This window comes from Ceratotherium simum, chromosome 35, assembly GCF_057802395.1.
Source record: "Ceratotherium simum simum isolate JZ-2026a chromosome 35, ASM5780239v1, whole genome shotgun sequence".
NCBI lineage: Eukaryota > Metazoa > Chordata > Mammalia > Perissodactyla > Rhinocerotidae > Ceratotherium > Ceratotherium simum.
Genome location: NC_141934.1, coordinates 6,923,594 through 6,944,588, shown reverse-complemented (window position 1 = coordinate 6,944,588; position 20,995 = coordinate 6,923,594). Strand labels below are relative to the sequence as shown.

At 40.1% G+C, this 20,995-nt stretch overlaps 1 protein-coding gene across 2 annotated transcripts in view; it reads right to left on the bottom strand.

Annotated features, from left to right (window-relative positions):
* Positions 1 to 20,995, bottom strand: part of LOC101388333 (solute carrier family 5 member 4) — a 49,164-nt gene that overhangs the window by 12,443 nt on the left and 15,726 nt on the right. For both annotated transcript variants that reach the window (XM_087423928.1, XM_087423929.1), the window contains exons 7-10: positions 20,801 to 20,881; positions 11,660 to 11,880; positions 8,706 to 8,841; positions 251 to 358 (exon numbers count right to left, since the gene is read on the bottom strand). In XM_087423928.1, the coding sequence (XP_087280054.1) occupies positions 251 to 358; positions 8,706 to 8,841; positions 11,660 to 11,880; positions 20,801 to 20,881 (546 nt within the window). The remainder of the gene's footprint in view (positions 1 to 250; positions 359 to 8,705; positions 8,842 to 11,659; positions 11,881 to 20,800; positions 20,882 to 20,995) is intronic.

Genomic DNA, 20,995 nt, shown 5'->3' with positions numbered 1-20,995 from the left:
ATTTCCCCTACTCCCAACACCTGGCAACCATCTACTCTCTGCTTCTATGAGTTCAACTTCTTTAGAGTCCATATATAAGTGATGTCATGCAGTATTTGTCTTTCTGTATCTGGCTTATTTCACTTAGCATAATGTCCTCCAAATTCATCTATGTTGTCACAAATGACAGAATTTCCTTATTTTTTAAGGCTGTATAATATTCCATTATTATTTTCTTTATCCATTCATCCGAGCATGGACATTTTCTTACCGTTAGGCATCAGTTCAAGCACCAGTATTGGGTAGGCATAGTTAGTGCAGCCGACTTCAACTCCACAGTGTTTCACACATTCAGAAGGTATGATACAGGCCACCTTCTCTGAGGAGGGATTCAGATAAGTGGGTTCAGTGAGTGGGGCCCAAACAATAAAATCTACAACCACTGGACAAAGAAACAAGTTGTAAGATCACAGATGGGAGGAAAGATGTTTGCCTGGAAATTGGAGATTCAACTTTGAACTCCATACCACGGATCTGCTCCCTGTTTTCTCAGAATATGACTTCTTATAAATGTCTCACACCTGTGGCTTCCCTTGCACTGCCCTATGGGGCAGCATTCCTCCTTGCGATGTGGCCCAGCTAGAGCACTAGAGCAAACAGAGGGAGCTGATTCCACCCTCCAGAAAAGCTGCATGAGCATAAATCCTCCCAGGAGCACAGAACTCCGGAGATAAAATATCACCACTACCAAGGAAGTCAGTGCTGTGTCCAGTCACAGTTAGACCAGTGTTTTCCACCTACATCTAAGAAGAGATGTCACTTGTGGTGGTCATTGCAGTGACTGCCCCTGTGGGATGAGGTCTCACTTCATTGTGGCTGTTGCACAATACTTCGGTGATTATTTTCCTTAAACAATATTATGACGGCTGATAACAAAAACTGACATAAAATCACCCAGAATACTAGCACATTAGCACATTAGCTTCTTTTAGTTTTTTTCATTCCTTTCTAATCCTTTTCTACAGGGAAACGTCTTTTTTGCATAACTGTGGTAACTATTAAGGTAATACTTTGTAGTGTGAGTTTTTACATTTAACTTAATAAATTCAGCATTTTCCCAAGTTTTGAGTCTTCAGTCTCTTGTGTGCAAATTTCCATAAAGAGGGTATACGATAATTTCTTTAGTCATTCCCTATTTGTTGGCTATCTATACATTCTTTACTGTTATCAACAATGCTACAGGTCAGAGGGAGTCAAGATGGCGGCGTAGGCAGACTCTGAACTCACCTCCTCCCGTGGACACAGCCAATTTACAACTACTCGTGGAAAAATTACCCCTGAGACAGAGCTGAAAACTGGATAAGAGGAACTCCTGCAACAACGGACAATCCTAACTGGGGTGGAAGAGGCAGAGACTCCCTTCCGGAGAGGAAAAACGCCGCCTTCACAAGCCGCCAGCTTCACGGCCGCCGGGAGCAGCTCACAGGTACGCAGCCTCCCTGGAGGCGCGGGGCCCTGAGCCGGGAGCGCCCCCGCTGTGGGCATTGTGTGGACCCAGCACAATCGAGACCAGCGGCATAATATCTGACTGTGCCTGCTACTAAAGCATTGGGTAGCATCCCCAGAAAACCCGGCTCACAAAGAAACTAAAACTGGCTCTTAAAGGGCCCGCGCACAAACTCACCCGTTCCAGAAAGCATCCTAAAATCACCAGAAAGAAAGGTGCACACTGCTTTGGTGACAAGAGACTCACCTAATAGGCCCTGAGTGCATCTCGGTGAGGGGTGAGACCTCTCCAGGGACTGGGACATTGGCGGCGGCCATTGTTGTGGCCTGGTGTGAGCGTGCTGACACAGACACCATTGGAGTGTTGCCTGAGACCTGCTAGCCCAGGGTCTGCTCCACCCGCTAGAGCACCGATTTAATCCAGCTCAGCCAGGGCAGGCAGCCCACCCTAGAGACTGGCCCCACCTAACAACAAACCCTCAGGCAACGTGTGGGCCTGCATAGATTGGTGACTGGATTTTCTGCAGCCTGGCAACTGAGCTGACTTGAGTGGGGCAGGGTGTGCACAAGGAGCGGGTGGAGAGTGTGGGGTGGTGGCGGAGTGTGTGGGGCTCCCGCCGTGGAGAGACTGGGTCCGCTTGGGGAGGTCGGGGCGCTCACACGGGGCAGGACTGTGTTGACTGTGTGTGTGGACCTGTGGGCGGCAGGGCTTGTCAGCTGCAGAAGACTTGTGCTTCTCAAAGACCCACATAGGAGGTTTGCCCCACCTTCCAAAGCCTGAAACAATTGGGTGCTCCTGTGCCTGAGGCCAGCCCCACCCAGCTGCAATCCTCAGAGAACTGACAAGAGACCTAATAGGCTAGAGGTTTACAGCAATTCTAAGGCCCTGAGCCTAACAACCTGCCACGCTGGGGGCCTACTCACTTAAAAGAAATACTGCAACACAGATGTGGTATTAGAACTTGCAGCCAACTGTGCTGGGGCTCCTCACACCTGATAAAGAGACTGAAGGGCCCACAACAACTACAAGCAGCTGAGCATTACAACAGCTGGCCAGGAGCATAACGCAACCACCCTGGGCGCCTATAGGGAGAGCTAACAGGCCACAATAGAAGGACACACGTAGCCCACATAGGGGCCACCCCTGGAACATTGAGAACTGAGGGAAGCACACTGGAAGCCTCCTAAGCCATCACTTACATAAGGTCACCTATCCAAGAGCAGGAGATGTAGCTGACCTACCTAATACATAGACACAAGCACAGGGAAAGAGGCAAAATGAGGAGGCAAAAGAATACATTCCAAGTAAGGGAACAGGACAAAACCCCAGAAAAGGAACTAAGTGAAACAGAAATGAGCAACCTACCCGACAGAGAGTTCAAACTAAGAGTGTTAAGGATGCTAACTGATCTGGGGAGAAGAATAGATGAACTCAGTGAGAATGTCAACAAAGAAATGGAAGATATAAAAAAGAACCAATCAGAAATGAAGAATACAATCCTGGAAATGAAAAATTCATTAGAGGGACTCAAAAGCAGAGTAGAGGATACAGAAGAACGGATCTGTGAGCTGGAAGAAAGACTAGAAGAAATTACCCAAGGTGAACAGGTAAAAGAGAAAAGAATTAAAAGAGTGAGGACAGTCTAAGGGACCTCTGGGACAACATCAAGCGCACTAACATCCGTGTTATAGGTGTCCCGGAAGGAGAAGAGCGAGACAAGGGGCAGAGAATCTATTTCAAGAAATAATAGATGAAAACTTCCCTAACCTAAGGAAGGAAACAGACATCCAGGTACAGGAGGCACAGAGAGCCCCAAACAAGATAAACCCAAAGAGGCCCACACCAAGACACATCATAATCAAAATGTCCAGAATTAAAGATAAAGAGAGAATCCTAAAAGCCGCAAGAGAATGTCAAGTTACATACAAAGGAAACCCCATAAGGCTATCAGCTGACTTCTCAGCAGAAACCTTACAGGCTAGAAGAGAATGGCATGATATATTTAAAGTGCTAAAAGGAAAAAACTTACAGCCAAGAATACTCTACCCAGCAAGGTTATCGTTCAAAATGGAAGGAGAGATCAAAAATTTCCCAGACAAGCAAAAATTAAAGGAGTTTGTCACCAAGAAACCAGTGTTACAAGAAATGTTAAAGGGACTGATTTAAGGGGAAAAGAGAAGACCACAAATAGGAAAAATTATCTATTTCCACGATTAGAACGTAATGGATACAAATGCACAAAAAAGAAGTTGGATATGATATCAAAAACATAAAAGGAGGGAGGAGGGTAGTTAAAGAGTACAGCTTTCAGACAGAGGTCAAACTAAAGTGACCATCAATTCTGTATAGAAGAAGTAAGGAACAGAGAAGGACTACTAAAACACTGAGGGAAAAAAAAAAAAAAGTTAAAAAATGGCAGTAAGTACATACTTATCAATAGCTACTTTAAACGTCAATGGACTAAATGCTCCAATTAAAAGGCATAGGGTGGCTGACTGGATAAAAAAACAAGACCCATATATATGCTGCATACAAGAGACACACTTCAGACCTAAAGACACTCACAAACTGAAAGTGAAGGGATGGAAAAAGATACTCCACGCAAATGGCAATGAAAAGAAAGCAGGGGTAGCAGTACTCATATCAGACAAAATAGACTTTAAAACAAAAACTGTAAAACGAGACAAAGAAGGGCATTACATAATGATCAAGGGAACAATCCAACAAGAGGAAATAACACTTGTAAATATCTACGCACCCAAAGGAGGTGCACCTAAATATATAAAGCAATTATTAACAGACATAAAAACAGAAATAGACAGTAACACAATAATAGTAGGGGACTTTAACACTCCACTTACACCAACGGATAGATCATCCAAACAGAAGATCAATAAGGAAACATTGGCCTTAAACGACACACTAGAACAGATGGACCTAGTAGATATATACAGAGCATTCCATCCAAAAACCGAAGAATACACGTTCTTTTCAAATGCACATGGAACATTCTCCAGGATTGATCACATATTAGGCCACAAAACAAGTCTCCATAAATTTAAGAAGATTGAAATAATACCAACCATCTTTTCTGACCACAACGGTATGAAACTAGAAATCAACTATAGGAAGAAAATCAGAAAAGCCACAAATACATGGAGATTAAACAAAATGCTACTGAACAACGATTGGGTTAACGAAGAAATCAAAGAAGAAATCAAAAAATACCTGGAGACAAATGAAAATGAAAATACGACATGCCAGAATTTATGGGATACAGCAAAAGCGGTTCTAAGAGGGAAGTTTATAGCAATACAGGCCTATCTCAACAAACAAGAAAAATCTCAAATAAACAATCTAACAATGCACCTAAAGGAACTGGAAAAAGAAGAACAAACAAAGCCGAAAATCAGTAGAAGAAGGGAAATAATAAAAATCAGAGCAGAAATAAATGAAATAGAGAACAAAAAAAAATAGAAAAAATTAATAAAACCAAGAGCTGGTTCTTTGAAAAGATTAACAAAATTGACAAACCTTTAGCTAGACTCACCAAGAAAAAAGAGAGAAGGCACAAATAAGTAAAATCAGAAATGAAAGAGGTGAGGTTACAACAGACACCTCAGAAATACAAAAGATTATAAGAGAATACTATGAAAAACTATATGCCAACCAATTCGACAATCTGGAAGAAATGGATAAATTCTTAGAATCATACAACCTTCCAAAACTGGATCAAGAAGAAGTAGCGAATTTGAATAGACCAATCACCAGTAAGGAGATCGAAACAGTAATCACAAACCTCCCCAAAAATAAAAGTCCAGGACCAGATGGCTTCCCTGGTGAATTCTACCAAAGATTCAAAGAAGAGTTAATACCTATCCTTCTCAAACTCTTCCAAACAATTGAGGAGGGGGGGAAGCTCCCTAACTCATTCTACGAAGCTGACATTACCCTGATACCAAAACCAGACAAGGACAACACAAAAAAAGAAAATTACAGGCCAATATCACTGATGAACATCGATGCAAAAATCCTCAACAAAATACTAGCAAATCGCATACAACAATACGTTAAAAGATTATACACCATGATCAAGTGGGATTTATTCCAGGTATGCAGGGATGGTTTAACATTCGCAAATCAATCAACGTAATACACCACATTAATAAAATGAAGAATAAAAATCACATGATCATCTCAATAGATGCAGAGAAAGCATTTGACAAGATACAGCATCCATTTATGATAAAAACTCTGAATAAAATGGGTATAGAAGGAAAGTACCTCAACATAATAAAGACCATATATGACAAACCCACAGCTAATATCATCCTCAATGGTGAAAAACTGAAAGCTATCCCTCTAAGAACAGGAACCAGACAAGGATGCCCACTGTCACCACTCCTATTTAACATAGTATTGGAAGTCCTAGCCAGAGCAATCAGGCAAGAGAAAGAAATAAAAGGGATCCAAATTGGAAAGGAAGAAGTGAAACTGTCACTATTTGCAGATGACATGATTTTATATATAGAAAACCCTAAAGAATCCACCAGAAAACTTTTAGAAGTAATAAACGACTATGGTAAAGTTGCAGGATACAAAATCAACATACAAAAATCAGTTGCATTTCTGTACACTAACAACGAAGTAGCAGAAAGAGAAATTAAGAATACCATCCCATTTACAATTGCAACAAAAAGAATAAAATACCTAGGAATAAACTTAACCAAAGAGGTGAAAGATCTGTACACCGAAAACTATAAAACATTGCTGAAAGAAATTGAAGAGGACACAAAGAAATGGAAAGATATTCCGTGCTCTTGGATTGGAAGAATTAACATAGTTAAGATGTCCATACTTCCTAAAGCCATCTATAGATTCAATGCAATCCCTATCAAAGTTCCAACAACATTTTTCACAGAAATAGAACAAAGAATCCTAAAATTTATATGGAACAACAAAAGACCCGAATAGCTAAAGGAATCCTGAGAAAAAAGAACAAAGCTGGAGGTATCACACTCCCTGATTTCAAAATATACTACAAAGCTATAGTAACCAAAACAGCATGGTACTGGCACAAAAACAGACATACAGATCAATGGAATAGAATCGAAAGCCCAGAAATAAACCCACACATCTATGGACAGCTAATCTTCGACAAAGGAGCCAAGAACATACAATGGGGAAAAGAAAGTCTCTTCAACAAATGGTGTTGGGAAAACTGGATAGCCACATGCAAAAAATGAAAGTAGACCCTTACCTTACACCATACACAAAAATTAACTCCAAATGGATTAAAGACTTGAATGTAAGACCTGAAACTGTGAAACTTCTAGAAGAAAACATAGGCAGTACGCTCTTCCACATCAGTCTTAGCAACATCTTTTCAAACACCACATCTGACCAGGCAAGAGAAACAATAGAAAAAATAAACAAATGGGACTACATCAAACTAAAAAGCTTCTGCACAGCAAAGGAAACCATCAACAAAACGAAAAGACAACCTAACAATTGGGAGAAGATATTTGCAAACCATACATCTGATAAGGGCTTAATCTCCAAAATATATAAAGAACACATGCATCTCAACAACAAACTACCAACCCAATTAAAAATGGGCAAAAGACCTGAACAGACATTTCTCCAAAGAAGATATACAGATGGCCAACAGACACATGAAAAGATGTTCAAAATCACTAACTATCAGGGAAATGCAAATCAAAACTGCAATGAGATATCACCTCACACCCGTCAGAATGGCTATAATTAACAAGACAGGAAACAACATGTGTTGGAGAGGATGTGGAGAGAAGGGAACTCTCATACACTGCTGGTGGGAGTGCAAACTGGTGCAGCCACTATGGAAAACAGTATGGAGATTCCTCAAAAAATCAAGGATAGAACTACCATATGATCCAGCTATTCCACTGTTGGGTATTTATCCAAAGAACTTGAAAACACCAATTTGCAAAGGTACATGCACCCCTGTGTTCATTGCAGCGTTATTCACGATAGCCAAGACTTGGAAGCAACCTAAGTGCCCATCAAGGGACGAATGGATAAAGAAGCTGTGGTATATATACACAATGGAATACTACTCAGCCATAAGAAACGACGAAATCCAGCCATTTGTGACAACATGGATGGACATTGAGGGTATGATGCAAAGTGAAATAAGTCAGAGGGAGAAGGTCAAATACCGTATGATTTCCTTCATTAAGTAGTAGATAATAACAACAATAAACAAACACATAGGGACAGAGATTGGATTGGTGGTTACCAGAGGGGAAGGGGGGAGGGAGGAGGGTGAAAGGGATAATTGGGTACATGTGTGTGGTGATGGGTTGTAATTAGTATTTTGGTGGTGAACATGATGTAGTCCATGCAGAAATAGAAGTACAATGATGTACACCTGAAATTTTTACAATGTTATAAACCAATGTTACTGCAATAAACAAAAAATTTAAAAAAAAAATGCTACAATGTTGCAATAAGAAGTGAGGTTGGTCACTTGATGTTCATCTTGACAAGATTTCAGCCAATTAACCTGATTCTTAGTTGAGAAAACATGAAGTAGATTCAGTGTGGTCTGATGGATTGCCCCAACAAAAACAGGAGGCCTCCATTAGCCAAGAAATATTCGGTTATATTTCCTTCACTCTTTGTAATAAAGACAGAAAGTTGACTTTTTAGGAAGATTTTCAACATTAGTAGTTACTTTCAGCTGACTCAGAAATTAAAGTGCCCCAAACAACCCAATTCCAAAGCAGTGAGGTTGGTACAGTTCTTCACCCCTCTTATAGGGACCAAGAGGTGACAGTGCCACTCAAGACCTTCTCAGTCAGAGAGATCACCAAACAACCACTCCAGCTCACCCAACTCATATTTTCCCAGTTCTACCACACCCTCCAGTGCCCTTCTGCATTATCATCTAGACTTGCTTAAATCCAAGCCACTCATGAAAATAGGACTCACAGACTCAAATGCCTACAAGGAGACAGGCACATAGTATAAAAGAGCTAAAAGAACAGTGTCAAATATGCCAAATTTTCCTGCTTCTGGCCCTCTACACAAGCTGTTCTCTCCACCTGAAATTCTGTTTTTACTTCCATATATAATGGGTTTTCTAGTTTATCAAAGTTTTAACACATCTTAAAACCACTTCTCAAAATTCAAGCATAAAAAGAAAAGAGGCTTTATGGGTGGATTCAGGACTTGCCTGTGTACAGGATGCGGCTGATCATCCCTGGCATCACCATGAGGAACATGGGCAGCAGCTTCAGGTAACCACACATGATGCAAGCAGCCTTCACATGAGACATGTTCTTGCCCGATAGGCAACGTTGTACAATAATCTGCCGGGAAAACACAACACAGTCATGAAACAACCAGAGGATGACTTCAAAGAAGGGGAGTGCCTCTTTTCAGGGATTAATGTTATAATAAGAAATAGGGTCATGGCTAGTGGGGAATAATGGGCTTCAGGATAAAATCAGGACTCAAGTCCCTACTCCTCTCACATGAGTATTTGACTTCTCTGAGTCTCAGTTTTCTCATCTCTAAATAGGGTTATCTCTTGTACGGCATTCTGAATAGCAGGTATAATTTTTACAAGACTCTTGGTACATAGAAGTCAATACTCATCACTACTATTAAAACACATTTACAGCTCGCAGGCTGCATTGCAACAATGGCTGTGTGCTCCTCCAGGTACAAAGCTGTCACTACTGATCTTTGCCACAAGTTGTGTGTTTAAGTTGTGTCTTTAATATTGTAGGCACTGAATAAGCCACATACTCATCAGTATCTCTCTACTGTTATGGGGCAATTGTCCCCTTGGGAAATCAAGCCCATTGCCATGGAAACACCATAGTCAGGCAGCTATCAACATAGAACCCTGACACATTCATCTCTAGATTTCTTCAGAATATTCTGAGGACCTCAGTGAGTTATGAATCAAATATGATGGTCCTGGGAAAATAAATGCATATAATTTCATAATTTCTACTTAAGTTGTGCTGTCTCTTAACTAAGAATTTTTTAGCAAAACAGGATTTCTACCCATAATGTCATAAATTCGTGATATTTTTTCTTCTCAAGGACTGCCCTTGAGAAGAAAGTAGGGATGCCTTTTTTTTCTGCTTAATTCTCTTTGGAGAGACAAATCTATTAGGGAGAGCAGCAGTGTCATTCAGTGCTGGGGGAGCAGGTGACATTTTTAGATGGAGGGCTAGAAGCAGACAGTTGGAGGGACAACACAAATTACAGGTGAGGAAGGGAGTCCTGTCAGCAGATAAGCAGGTTCAGATATCAGATCTAAGGGTGAATGTGAGGCCACTTATACAAGGCAAGTCACGTGGTCAGAGGCAAAATATAAATAATAAAGATGGTTCCACAAATCAACGATGAAAGTATGCATTCTTTGGTAGATATATGGCAAAAGTCAGTTTATTATATAGAGAAAAAGAAAACTGGATCCCACATTAACATCACAAATGAAAACTGATTCAAGATAGGCTAAAATTGTAAAATTATAAGTTTGAGTTGATGCAGACTATTTAGGGAGAAGAAAACATCAAAAAACTAAACAAAAACAAACTCAAATGGTATGAAAAGGAAGATCCAGAGAAAACAATAAGATCTTGGAAGTTGTAACTACGACGGCAGAAAAACTGGAGGATAAAGTTAAGGAAGTCTCCTAGAAGGTAGAACAAAAGATTAAGAGATGGAAGATAAGAAGAAAAGATAAAAACACTAGAGAACCAGCTGAGGAAGACCAACACCCCAAAATAGAAGGTCCCCAAAGGAAAAAAAATGGAATGGAAGAAATCAAAGAATCCCCCCAAATCATTCAAGACATCCATTACCAGATTAAACAGGTTCACAGTGGCTCATCACAATGGACAAAAATAGATCCACACACAATACTCCATTGTGGTAAAATTTCAGAACACTGAGGACAAAGGAAAGACAAGCTTCCAGAAAGAAAAGATAGGTCATGTCTGAAGAATTAAGAATAACTTCAGGCTTCTGAATAGTAATGGTGGAATTCAGAAAACGCAATGAATCTACGGCTTTGGGAAAATTATTTCCAACCTAGAAATGTGTACATAGCCAAAGGATCAATTTAGGAAAAGTTGGAGTGAAGACATTTTCAAACATGCAAATTCACAATAAGTTTATCTCCTTTCTCAAGTACTTACTGGAGAATTCAATTGCCCTGAAAGAAGGAGTAAACCAAAAAAGAAGATTCTGTAGAATACTGGAAATAGGAGATATAACCTAAGAATGAGGCAAAGGGAATCTCAAATATGGTAGTGAAAGGAGTCCTGGATGAGGGTGGGCACCAAGCACAGAGAGCAACCTGACACATTGTGAGAGGCCAAGGGTTCTGAGAGGAAATGAGGAAAAGAGTTGGTAGAATACTTGATGTGTTTGCAAGTATTGAGAAGAGATATAAGCAATTTGCAGAGGGTTTGGTTTTGATGAGTAATAATTACAAAGAAAATTTAAAGCAAAAAAGTTAAGATTTATTCTAGAGAAAAGAAAAAGCTAAAGAAAAATCAATCAAAGAGTATCATGTGTCTCAGCTGTGAATTACGTTTATGTAGTCACAAAAATGGTAGCATCGAATGTTGGTCTCATCAAAAGTGTAAATGAGATCTATTGGGAAGATGAGAAACAGGAGCTGTGCTTGTGTGGAACTGAGGATGGAAAATTGAAAGAGCCAAACCCTCATTTCTCACTGTGGAAAGCCAATAGAAAAATCCTAAAACTGGAAAACCAAAGGAAGCGTACGAGCATTTATTTGAATCACCTAGGGATCAAATTTACAAGCAAATTGTGATTCAGTGGGTCTGGGTAGCATCTGAGAGTGTTTATTTCTAATGAGCTTCAAGGTGACATCCATGCTGATGGTTCACAGACCACACATTGAGTACAAGGATCCAGAGAATAGAAATGCATACCAAAATAGTTAACTGAAAGAGCTGAAAGTGAAATAGGGTGGAGAGCAGGACACCAGACAGCTGTTTTTCATAACAAGCCTTGTAGAAGTATTTGACTCTTTAAACGATATGTGTGTATATGCGTACAAAATAGAAACTAGATGCTTTTCTTATGAGAAGAGAAAGAACAACGTAAGCATATTCACATGCCACACACACACTTTACCTGATCTGAGCACCAGTACCATGCAGCTACTATGGTCATTCCAAATACCGTTCCTGGCCATGGAATATCCCCAGTGACAGCATCCCGGAAAATGTGGAAAGAGTCTGCTTGAGGAGTGTAGCATGAGGGACTGATTGTCAGGTTGTCCCCCTCGACTACGGTTGGGATGGCATTCATGTACTTCTCTGTAAAGCTCTCGTAGCCTCCAACTTCGGCAAATGCTGAAAAGGCATTGGATAAAATTAAATGTTTTGCAAACATCTAAAACACCTCATGTTCATAATTATTCCTTTGTGGTGGAGGTACCCAAGCACCTCCAATCAGCCTGGTCAAGTCCTCAGGGTCCTTCCCCCAGGTTCCATGTCTTTCTAGCACCTCCAATGGCATTGGCCACGCTATCAGATTTACTTTCACAAAGTACATAAAGCAAATCACCCTTTAGTTACTTTTCCTATGGTGCTCTTGAAAATTTTGATTTAGTGTCTAGCCTTATTGTAAAAATAAGACCATTATCCAACAGACTGATATTGATGTCTCACAACCATCTAGAGCAGAAATAAACCTGGACAAGGGTTAACAGAGTGACCCTAACAGAATTAGCCATTAGGAAGCTCCAACTCCTCTGAAAGGGCCGGGAGGCAACAGCCTTTTCTTGACACAGAGCCTGGGTGGTGTGACCTTATGCACAGTGTGGTGGTCTGGTGCAATACTGTATTCCTCCTAGGTTACAATAAAAAAAAATGGGAAGATAAGAAGCAGAAATTTGGAGCAGTAGACCATGTGTGGTGAGGGGAAATGGTGAGACTCAGCCCACTGGGGGTCTGGAAAGGCTAGTCAGGTATAGAAAAGAGCCATAATGGATGGAAACCCCAGAAAGATGAGCCCAGGCATCTGGGGCCACTTAGCATAGGTTCAAATGATGCAAAATTCATACATTTGTAGAGTTGAGGTTAACATTAATTTACTTCTTCATTAGTTATTTAACTGAACACCAATATTTTTGTCTGTGCCACACATGGTGCTGGTATTATGGGCAATATGAATGTGCAAGGCAGGAACTCAATCTCATGGAGGATACAGATGATACAAGGAAGTTGTTCTGATAAGGGGAATATGGTTTGTGACAAAAATACATGGGGGACCTAGGAGATGAAAGAGTCCATCCCTAAGAATAGGAGAAGTGACGTTCAGAGAGGCTGATGCCAGGGAGTGCATCACTGAGGCCAGAAACCAAAGAACCATGAACAAGAACAGCATAGAAGTTCTGGCTCACTAAATAGAAAGTTCACAAGGAATTGGTACTAGCAGTTGCCTCTAGAGCAGCTCTGTGCAATGGAACAGTGAAAGTTCTGTTCTATAATGGTGAAGTTTTTGTTTCAATAGAAAGTTCTGTGCAATAGAACTTTCTGCAATGATGGAATTGTTCTATATCTGTGCTGTCCAATATAGTAGTAACCACTAGCCATATACTGATAGCACTTGAAATGTGTTTAGACAAATGAGAAACTGAAGTTTTAATTTTAATTAATTTAAATTTAAATATCCATAGGTGGCTAATGGCATCCATATTGTGTCAAAATCACCAAACACCATTGTGGATTTGTTATCTTTGCAGTTCTATCAGTTTTTGCTTCATGTGTCTTCAAGCTCTGTGATTAGGTGCATGCATACTCAGAATTGTTGTATACAGTGCAGCTTGAGTGGGTGGAGCATGGTGGCTGCAAGACAGGGGAGGGATGAAAAGACATTTATTTTCACCCTATATCCTTTTTACTGTGTGCATGGATTTCCTATGCAAAGATAAAAAAATACCGTAATAAAAGAAAACAAAAATTAACAAGCTGTAAATTAGATTCATCAATACTGCTTGCTGGCATGACTTATTCAAGAGAACGAACTAACTGATGATACTAATAAGCAAGAATCATAAAGAAAAATCAGAGGAGAGGAGTCAAGATGACGGCATAAGCAGACTCTGAACTCACCTCCTCCTGAGGAAACAGCCAATTTACAACTACTCGTGGAAAAATTACCCTGAGACAGAACTGAAAGCTGGATAAGAGGAATTCCTGCAACAAAGGACAATCCTAATTGAGGTGGAAGAGGCTGAAACTCCCTTCTGGAGAGAAAAAATGCTGCCTTCACAAGCTGCATCACCTCACGGCTGCCAGGGAGCAGCCCAAAGGTACGCAGCCTCCCTGAAGGAGTGGGGTCCTGAGCTGGGAGCGCCCCCACTGTGGGCACTTTGTGGACCCAGCACAATCAAGATGAGTGGCATAATATCTGACGTGGCCGGCTACTAAAACATTGGGGAGTACCCCCAGAAAAGCTGGTTCACAAAGAAATTAAAACCGGCTCTTAAAGGGCCCACACGCAAACACACCCGTTTCAGAAAGCAATCAAAAATCACCAGAAAGTAAGGTGCACAGTGCTTTGGTGAAAAGAGACTCACCTGATAGGCTCTGAGTACATTGCAGTGACAGGTGAGACCTCTCCAGGGACTGGGACATTGGCAGTGGCCATTGTTGTGGCCTGGTGTGGGCATGCTGATACAGAAGCCATTGGAGTTCTCCCTGGGGCCTGTTAGCCCAGGGCTGAAGCACCCACTAGAGCACCGATTTAATCCAGCTCAGCCAGGGCAGGCAGCCCACCCTAGAGACTGGCCCCACCCAACAACAAGCCCTCAGGCATCTTGTGGGCCTGCATAGATTGGTGACTGGATTCTCTGCAGCCTGGCAACTGAGCCGACTTCAGTGGGGCAGGGCATGCACAAGGAGTGGGTGGAGTGTGTGGGGCTCCCACCGTGGAGAGACTGGGTCCACTTCAGGAGGTCGGGGCATGCACATGGAGCAGGACTGTGTTGACTGTGTGTGTGGACCTGTGGGTGGCAGGGCTTGTCAGCTGCAGAAGACTTGTGCTTCTCAAAGACCCACATAGGGGGTTTGCCCCACCTTCCAAAGCCTGAAACAATTGGGTGCTCCCATGCCTGAGGCCAGCCCCACCCAGCTGCAATCCTCAGAGAGCTGACAAGAGACCTAAAGGCTGGAGGCTTATAGCAATTGTAAGCCCCTGAGCCTAAGAACCTGCCACTGTGGGGGCCTACTCACTTAAAAGAAATACTGCAACACAAATGTGGTATTAGAACTTGCAGCCAACTGTGCTGGGGCTCCCCAGACCTGATAAAGAGACTGAAGGGCCCACAACAACTACAAACAGCTGAGCATTACAACAGCTGGCCAGGAGCATAACTCGGCCTCCCTGGGTGCCTACAGTGAGAGCAAACAGGCCACAACAGAATGGCATATGTAGCCCACATAGGGGTCACCCCTGGAACATTGAGAACTGAGGGAAGCACACGGCAGGCCTCCTGAGCCATCACTTACATAAGGTCACCTATCCAAGAGCAGGAGATGTAACTGACCTGCGTAATACCTAGACACAAGCACAGGGAAAGAGGCAAAATGAGGAGGCAAAGGAATACATTCCAAGTAAGGGAACAGGACAAAACCCCAGAAAAGGAACTAAGTGAAACAGAAATGAGCAACCTACCCAACAGAGAGTTCAAACAAAGAGTATTAAGGATGCTCACTGATCTGTGGAGAAGAACAGATGAACTCAGTGAGAATGTCAACAAAGAAATGGAAGATATAAAAAAGAACCAATCAGAAATGAAGAATACAATACTGGAAATGAAAAATTCACTAGAGGGACTCAAAAGCAGAGTAGAGGATACAGAAGAACAGATCTGTGAGCTGGACTAAAGACTAGAAGAAATTACCCAAGCTGAACAGGTAAAAGAGAAAAGAATTAAAAAGAGTGAGGACAGTCTAAGGGACCTTAGACTGTCAAGTGCACTAACATCCGTGTTATAGGTGTCCCAGAAGGAGAAGAGTGAGACAAAGGGGCAGAGAATCTAGTTCAAGAAATAATAGATGAAAACTTCCCTAACCTAAGGAAGAAACAGACATCCAGGTACAGGAATCACAGAGAGCCCCAAACAAGGTAAACCCAAAGAGGACCACAACAAGACACATCATAATTAAAATTTACAGAATTAAAGATAAAGAGAGAATACTAAAAGCTGCAAGAGAAAGACAAGTTACATACAAAGGAAACCCCATAAGGCTATCAGCTGACTTCTTAGTGGAAACCTTACAGGCTAGAAGAGAATGGCACAATATATTTAAAGTGCTAAAAGGAAAAAACTTACAGCCAAGAATACTTGACCCAGCAAGGTTATCATTCAAAATGGAAGGAGAGATCAAAAATTTCCCAGACAAGCAAAAATTAAAGGAGTTTGTCACCAAGAAACCAGTGCTACAAGAAATGTTAAAGGGACTGATTTAAGGGGAAAAAAGAAGACCACGAAAGGAACAATTATGTATTTCCATGAGAAGAGGGTAATGGATACAAATGCACAAAAAAGAGGTTAGATATGATATCAAAAACATAAAAGGGGGGAGGAGGGGTGTTAAAGAGCAGAGCTTTCAGACAGAGGTCAAACTAAAGAGACCATCAATTCTGTATAGAAGAAGAAAGGAACAGAGAAGGACTACTAAAACACTGAGAAAAAAAAGTTAAAAAATGGCAGTAAGTACATACTTATCAATAGCTACTTTAAACGTCAATGGACTAAATGCTTCAATTAAAAGGCATAGGGTGGCTGATTGGATAAAACAACAAGACCCATATATATGCTGCATACAAGAGAACACTTCAGACCTAAAGACAGTCACAAACTGAAAGTGAAGGGATGGAAAAAGATACTCCACGCAAATGGCAATGAAAAGAAAGCTGGGGTAGCAATACTTATATCAGACAAAATAGACTTTAAAACAAAAACTGTAAAAAGAGACAAAGAAGGGCATTACATAATGCTCAAGGGAACAACCCAACAAGAGGGTATAACACTTGTAAATATCTACGCACCCAATGTATGTGCACCTAAATATATAAAGCAATTATTAACAGACATAAAAACAGAAATAGACAGTAACACAATAATAGTAGGGGACTTTAACACTCCACTTACACCAATGGATAGATCATCCAAACAGAAGATCAATAAGGAAACATTGGCCTTAAACGACACACTAGAACAGATGGACCTAGTAGATATATACAGAGCATTCCATCCAAAAACCGAAGAAAACGCGTTCTTTTCAAATGCGCATGGAACATTCTCCAGGATTGATCACATATTAGGCCACAAAATAAGTCTCCATAAATTTAAGAAGATTGAAATAATACCAAGCATCTTTTCTGACCACAATGGTATGAAACTAGAAATCAACTATAGGAAGAAAATCAGAAAAGCCACAAATACGTGGAGATTAAACAAAATGCTACTGAACAACAATTGGGTCAAGAAGAAATCAAAGGAGAAATCAAAAAATACCTGGAGACAAGTGAAAATGACAATACGACATGCCAGAATTTATGGGATACAGCAAAAGCGGTTCTAAGAGGGAAGTTTATAACAATACAAGCCTATCTCAACAAACAAGAAAAATCTCAAATAAACAATCTAACAATGCACCTAAAGGAACTGGAAAAAGAAGAACAAACAACGCCCAAAATCAGTAGAAGAAGGGAAATAATAAAAATCACAGCAGAAATAAATGAAATAGAGACTAAAAAACAATAGAAAAAATTAATAAAACCAAGAGCTGGTTCTTTGAAAAGATCAACAAAATTGACAAACCTTTAGCTAGACTCACCAAGAAAACAAGAGAGAAGGCACAAATTAGCAAAATCAGAAATGAAAGAGGAGAAATTACAACAGACACCTCAGAAATACAAAAGATTATAAGAGAATACTATGAAAAGCTATATGCCAACAAATTTGACAATCTGGAATAAATGGATAAATTCTTAGAATCATACAATGTTCCAAAACTGGATCAAGAAGAAATAGAGAATTTGAATAGACCAATCACCAGTAAGGAGATTGAAACAGTAATCAAAAACCTCCCCAAAAATAAAAGTTCAGGACCAGACGGCTTCCCTGGTGGATTCTACCAAACATTCAAAGAAAACTTAATATCTGTCCTTCTCAAACTCTTCCAAAAAATTGAAGAGAGGGGGAAGCTCCCTAACTCATTCTACGAAGCCGACATTACCCTGATACCAAAACCAGACAAGGAGAACACAAAAAAAGAAAATTACAGGCCAATATCACTGATGAACATTGACGCAAAAACCCTCAACAAAATACTAGCAAATTGCATACAACAATACGTTAAAAAGATTATACACCATGACCAAGTGGGATTTATTCCAGGTATGCAAGGATGGTTCAACATTCGCAAATCAATCACTGTAATAGACCACATTAATAAAATGAAGACTAAAAATCACATGATCATTTCAATAGATGCAGAGAAAGCATTTGACAAGATACAGCATCCGTTTATGATAAAAACTCTGAATAAAATGGGTATAGAAGGAAAGTACCTCAACATAATAAAGGCCATATATGACAAACCCACAGCTAGTATCATCCTGAATGGTGAAAGACTGAAAGCTATCCCTTCAAGAACAGGAACCAGACAAGGATGCCCACTGTCACCACTCCAATTTAACATAGTACTAGAAGTCCTAGCCAGAGCAATCAGGCAAGAGAAAGAAACAAAAGGGATCCAAACTGGAAAGGAAGAAGTGAAACTGTCACTATTTGCAGATGACATAATTTTATATATAGAAAACCCTAATGAATCCACCAAAAAACTTTTAGAAGTAATAAACGAATACGGTAAAGTTACAGGATACAAAATCAACATAGAAAAATCAGTTGCATTTCTATACACTAACAACGAAGTAGCAGAAAGAGAAATTAAGAATACAATCTCATTTACAATTGCAACAAAAAGAATAAAATATCTAGGAACAAACTTAACCAAAGAGGTGAAAGATCTGTACACTGAAAACTATAAAACATGGCTGAAAAAAATGGAAGAATACACAAAGAAATGGAAAGATATTTCGTGCCCTTGGATTGGAAGAATTAACATAGTTAAGATGTCCATACTTCCTAAAGCAATCTATAGATTCAATGCAATCCCCATCAAAGTTCCAACAACATTTTTCACAGAAATAGAACAAAGAACCCTAAAATTTATATGGAGCAACAAAAGACTCCGAATAGCTAAAGGAATTCTGAGAAAAAAGAACAAAGCTGGAGGTATCACACTCCTTGATTTCAAAATATACTACAAAGCTATAGTAACCAAAACAGCATGGTACTGGCACAAAAACAGACACACAGATCAACGGAATAGAATCAAAAGCCCAGAAAGAAACCCACACATCTATGGACAGCTAATCTTCGACAAAGGAGCCAAGAACATACAATGGAGAAAAGAAAGTCTCTTCAACAAATGGTGTTGGGAAAACTGGATAGCCACATGCAAAAAAATGAAAGTAGACTCTTACCTTACACCATACACAAAAATTAACTCCAAATGGATTAAGGACTTGAATGTAAGACCTGAAACTATGAAACTTCTAGAAGAAAACAGGCAGTAGGCTCTTCGACATTGGTCTTAGCAACATCTTTTCAAGCACCATGTCTGACCGGGCAAGAGAAACAATAGAAAAAATACACAAATGGGACTACATCAAACTAAAAAGCTTCTGCACAGCAAAGGAAAGCATCAACAAAACGAAAAGACAACCTAACAATTGGGAGAAGATATTTGCAAACCATACATCTGATAAGGGCTGAATCTCCAAAATATATAAAGAACTCATGCATCTCAACAACAAAAAAACTACCAATCCAATTAAAAAATGGGCAAAAGACCTGAACAGACATTTCTCCAAAGAAGATATACATATGGTTAACAGACACATGAAAAGATGTTCAACATCATTAACTATCAGGGAAATGCAAATCAAAACTACAACGAGATATCACCTCATGCCTGTCAGAATGGCTATAATTAACAAGACAGGAAACAACATGTGTTGGAGAGGATGTGGAGAGAAGGGAACTCTCATACACTGCTGGTGGGAGTGCAAACTCGTGCAGCCACTATGGAAAACAGCATGGAGAGTCCTCAAAAAATTAAGGATAGAACTACCATATGATCCAGCTATTCCACTGCTGGGTATTTATCCAAAGAACTTGAAAACGCCAATGCGTAAAGATACATGCACCCCTGTGTTCATTGCAGCATTATTCACAATAGCCAAGACTTGGAAGCAACCTAAGTGCCCATCAAGGGATGAATGAATATAGAAGATGTGGTATATATACACAATGGAATACTACTCAGCCATAAGAAATGATGAAATCCAGCCATTTGTGACAACATGGATGGACATTGAGGGTATTATGCAAAGTAAAATAAGTCAGAGGGAGAAGGTCAAATACGGTATGATTTCCCTCATTAAGTAGTAGATAATAACAACAATAAACAAACACATAGAGACAGAGATTGGGTTGGTGGTTACCAGAGGGGAAGGGGGGAGGGAAGGGGGTGAAAGGGATAATTAGGCACAAGTGTGTGGTGATGGGTTGTAGTTAGTATTTGGGTGGTGAACATAATGTAATCTATGCAGAAATAGAAGTATAATGATGTACACCTGAAACTTATACAATGTTATAAACCAGTGTTACTGCAATAAACAAAAAAAAAAAAAAGAAAAATCAAACCTATGTTTGTATATTCTAACAATAGTGAGTAATGTACTTTAACAATTTCCATCAGAAACAGTCATAATGAAGTTAATACTCAGTTATCTAAAATTCCCCTAATATTTAATCCTTCATTTTATGAAGATTCTGTATAAATTAAGGATTTCTGTGAATTGAATCCAATGTACCAATATTTTTGAAAAATTATCAATGCAATGATACTTTGTTCATTCTGAACACAAAGATGTTAAAATTAAACAGGTCATTTACCTGAGCAATAATTTTTTAAAGGATGTAAAGTTCTTCTCCTTTATTTCCTCATGCTGAGATAGTCCAGCAAAAAAGAAGTCAGGCAGATATTTCAGTGATGTGAATTATATGAATGATTGGAAAATGTGACCAGATAGAACTGGGAGGCAGCAGTAAAGAGCAGACGAACTGAACAGACACAAGTCCACGATTTCCAGTCCCAGAGAACCACTCATGCTGTTGTCACTTACCAAACCCCATGAGAATAAAAGAACCTATCAGCATGACGAAGGTCTGGAGGGTGTCTGTGTAAATAACTGAGGCCAAGCCCCCTGTGAAGAGAAAGACAAGAACCAAGACATTTTATCCATGTGTCCTCATCCATTTGCCTTCACCTCCAGTTCTCTTCCACCCAAACCCTGGAAAAGACTCAACAGAAAACATAG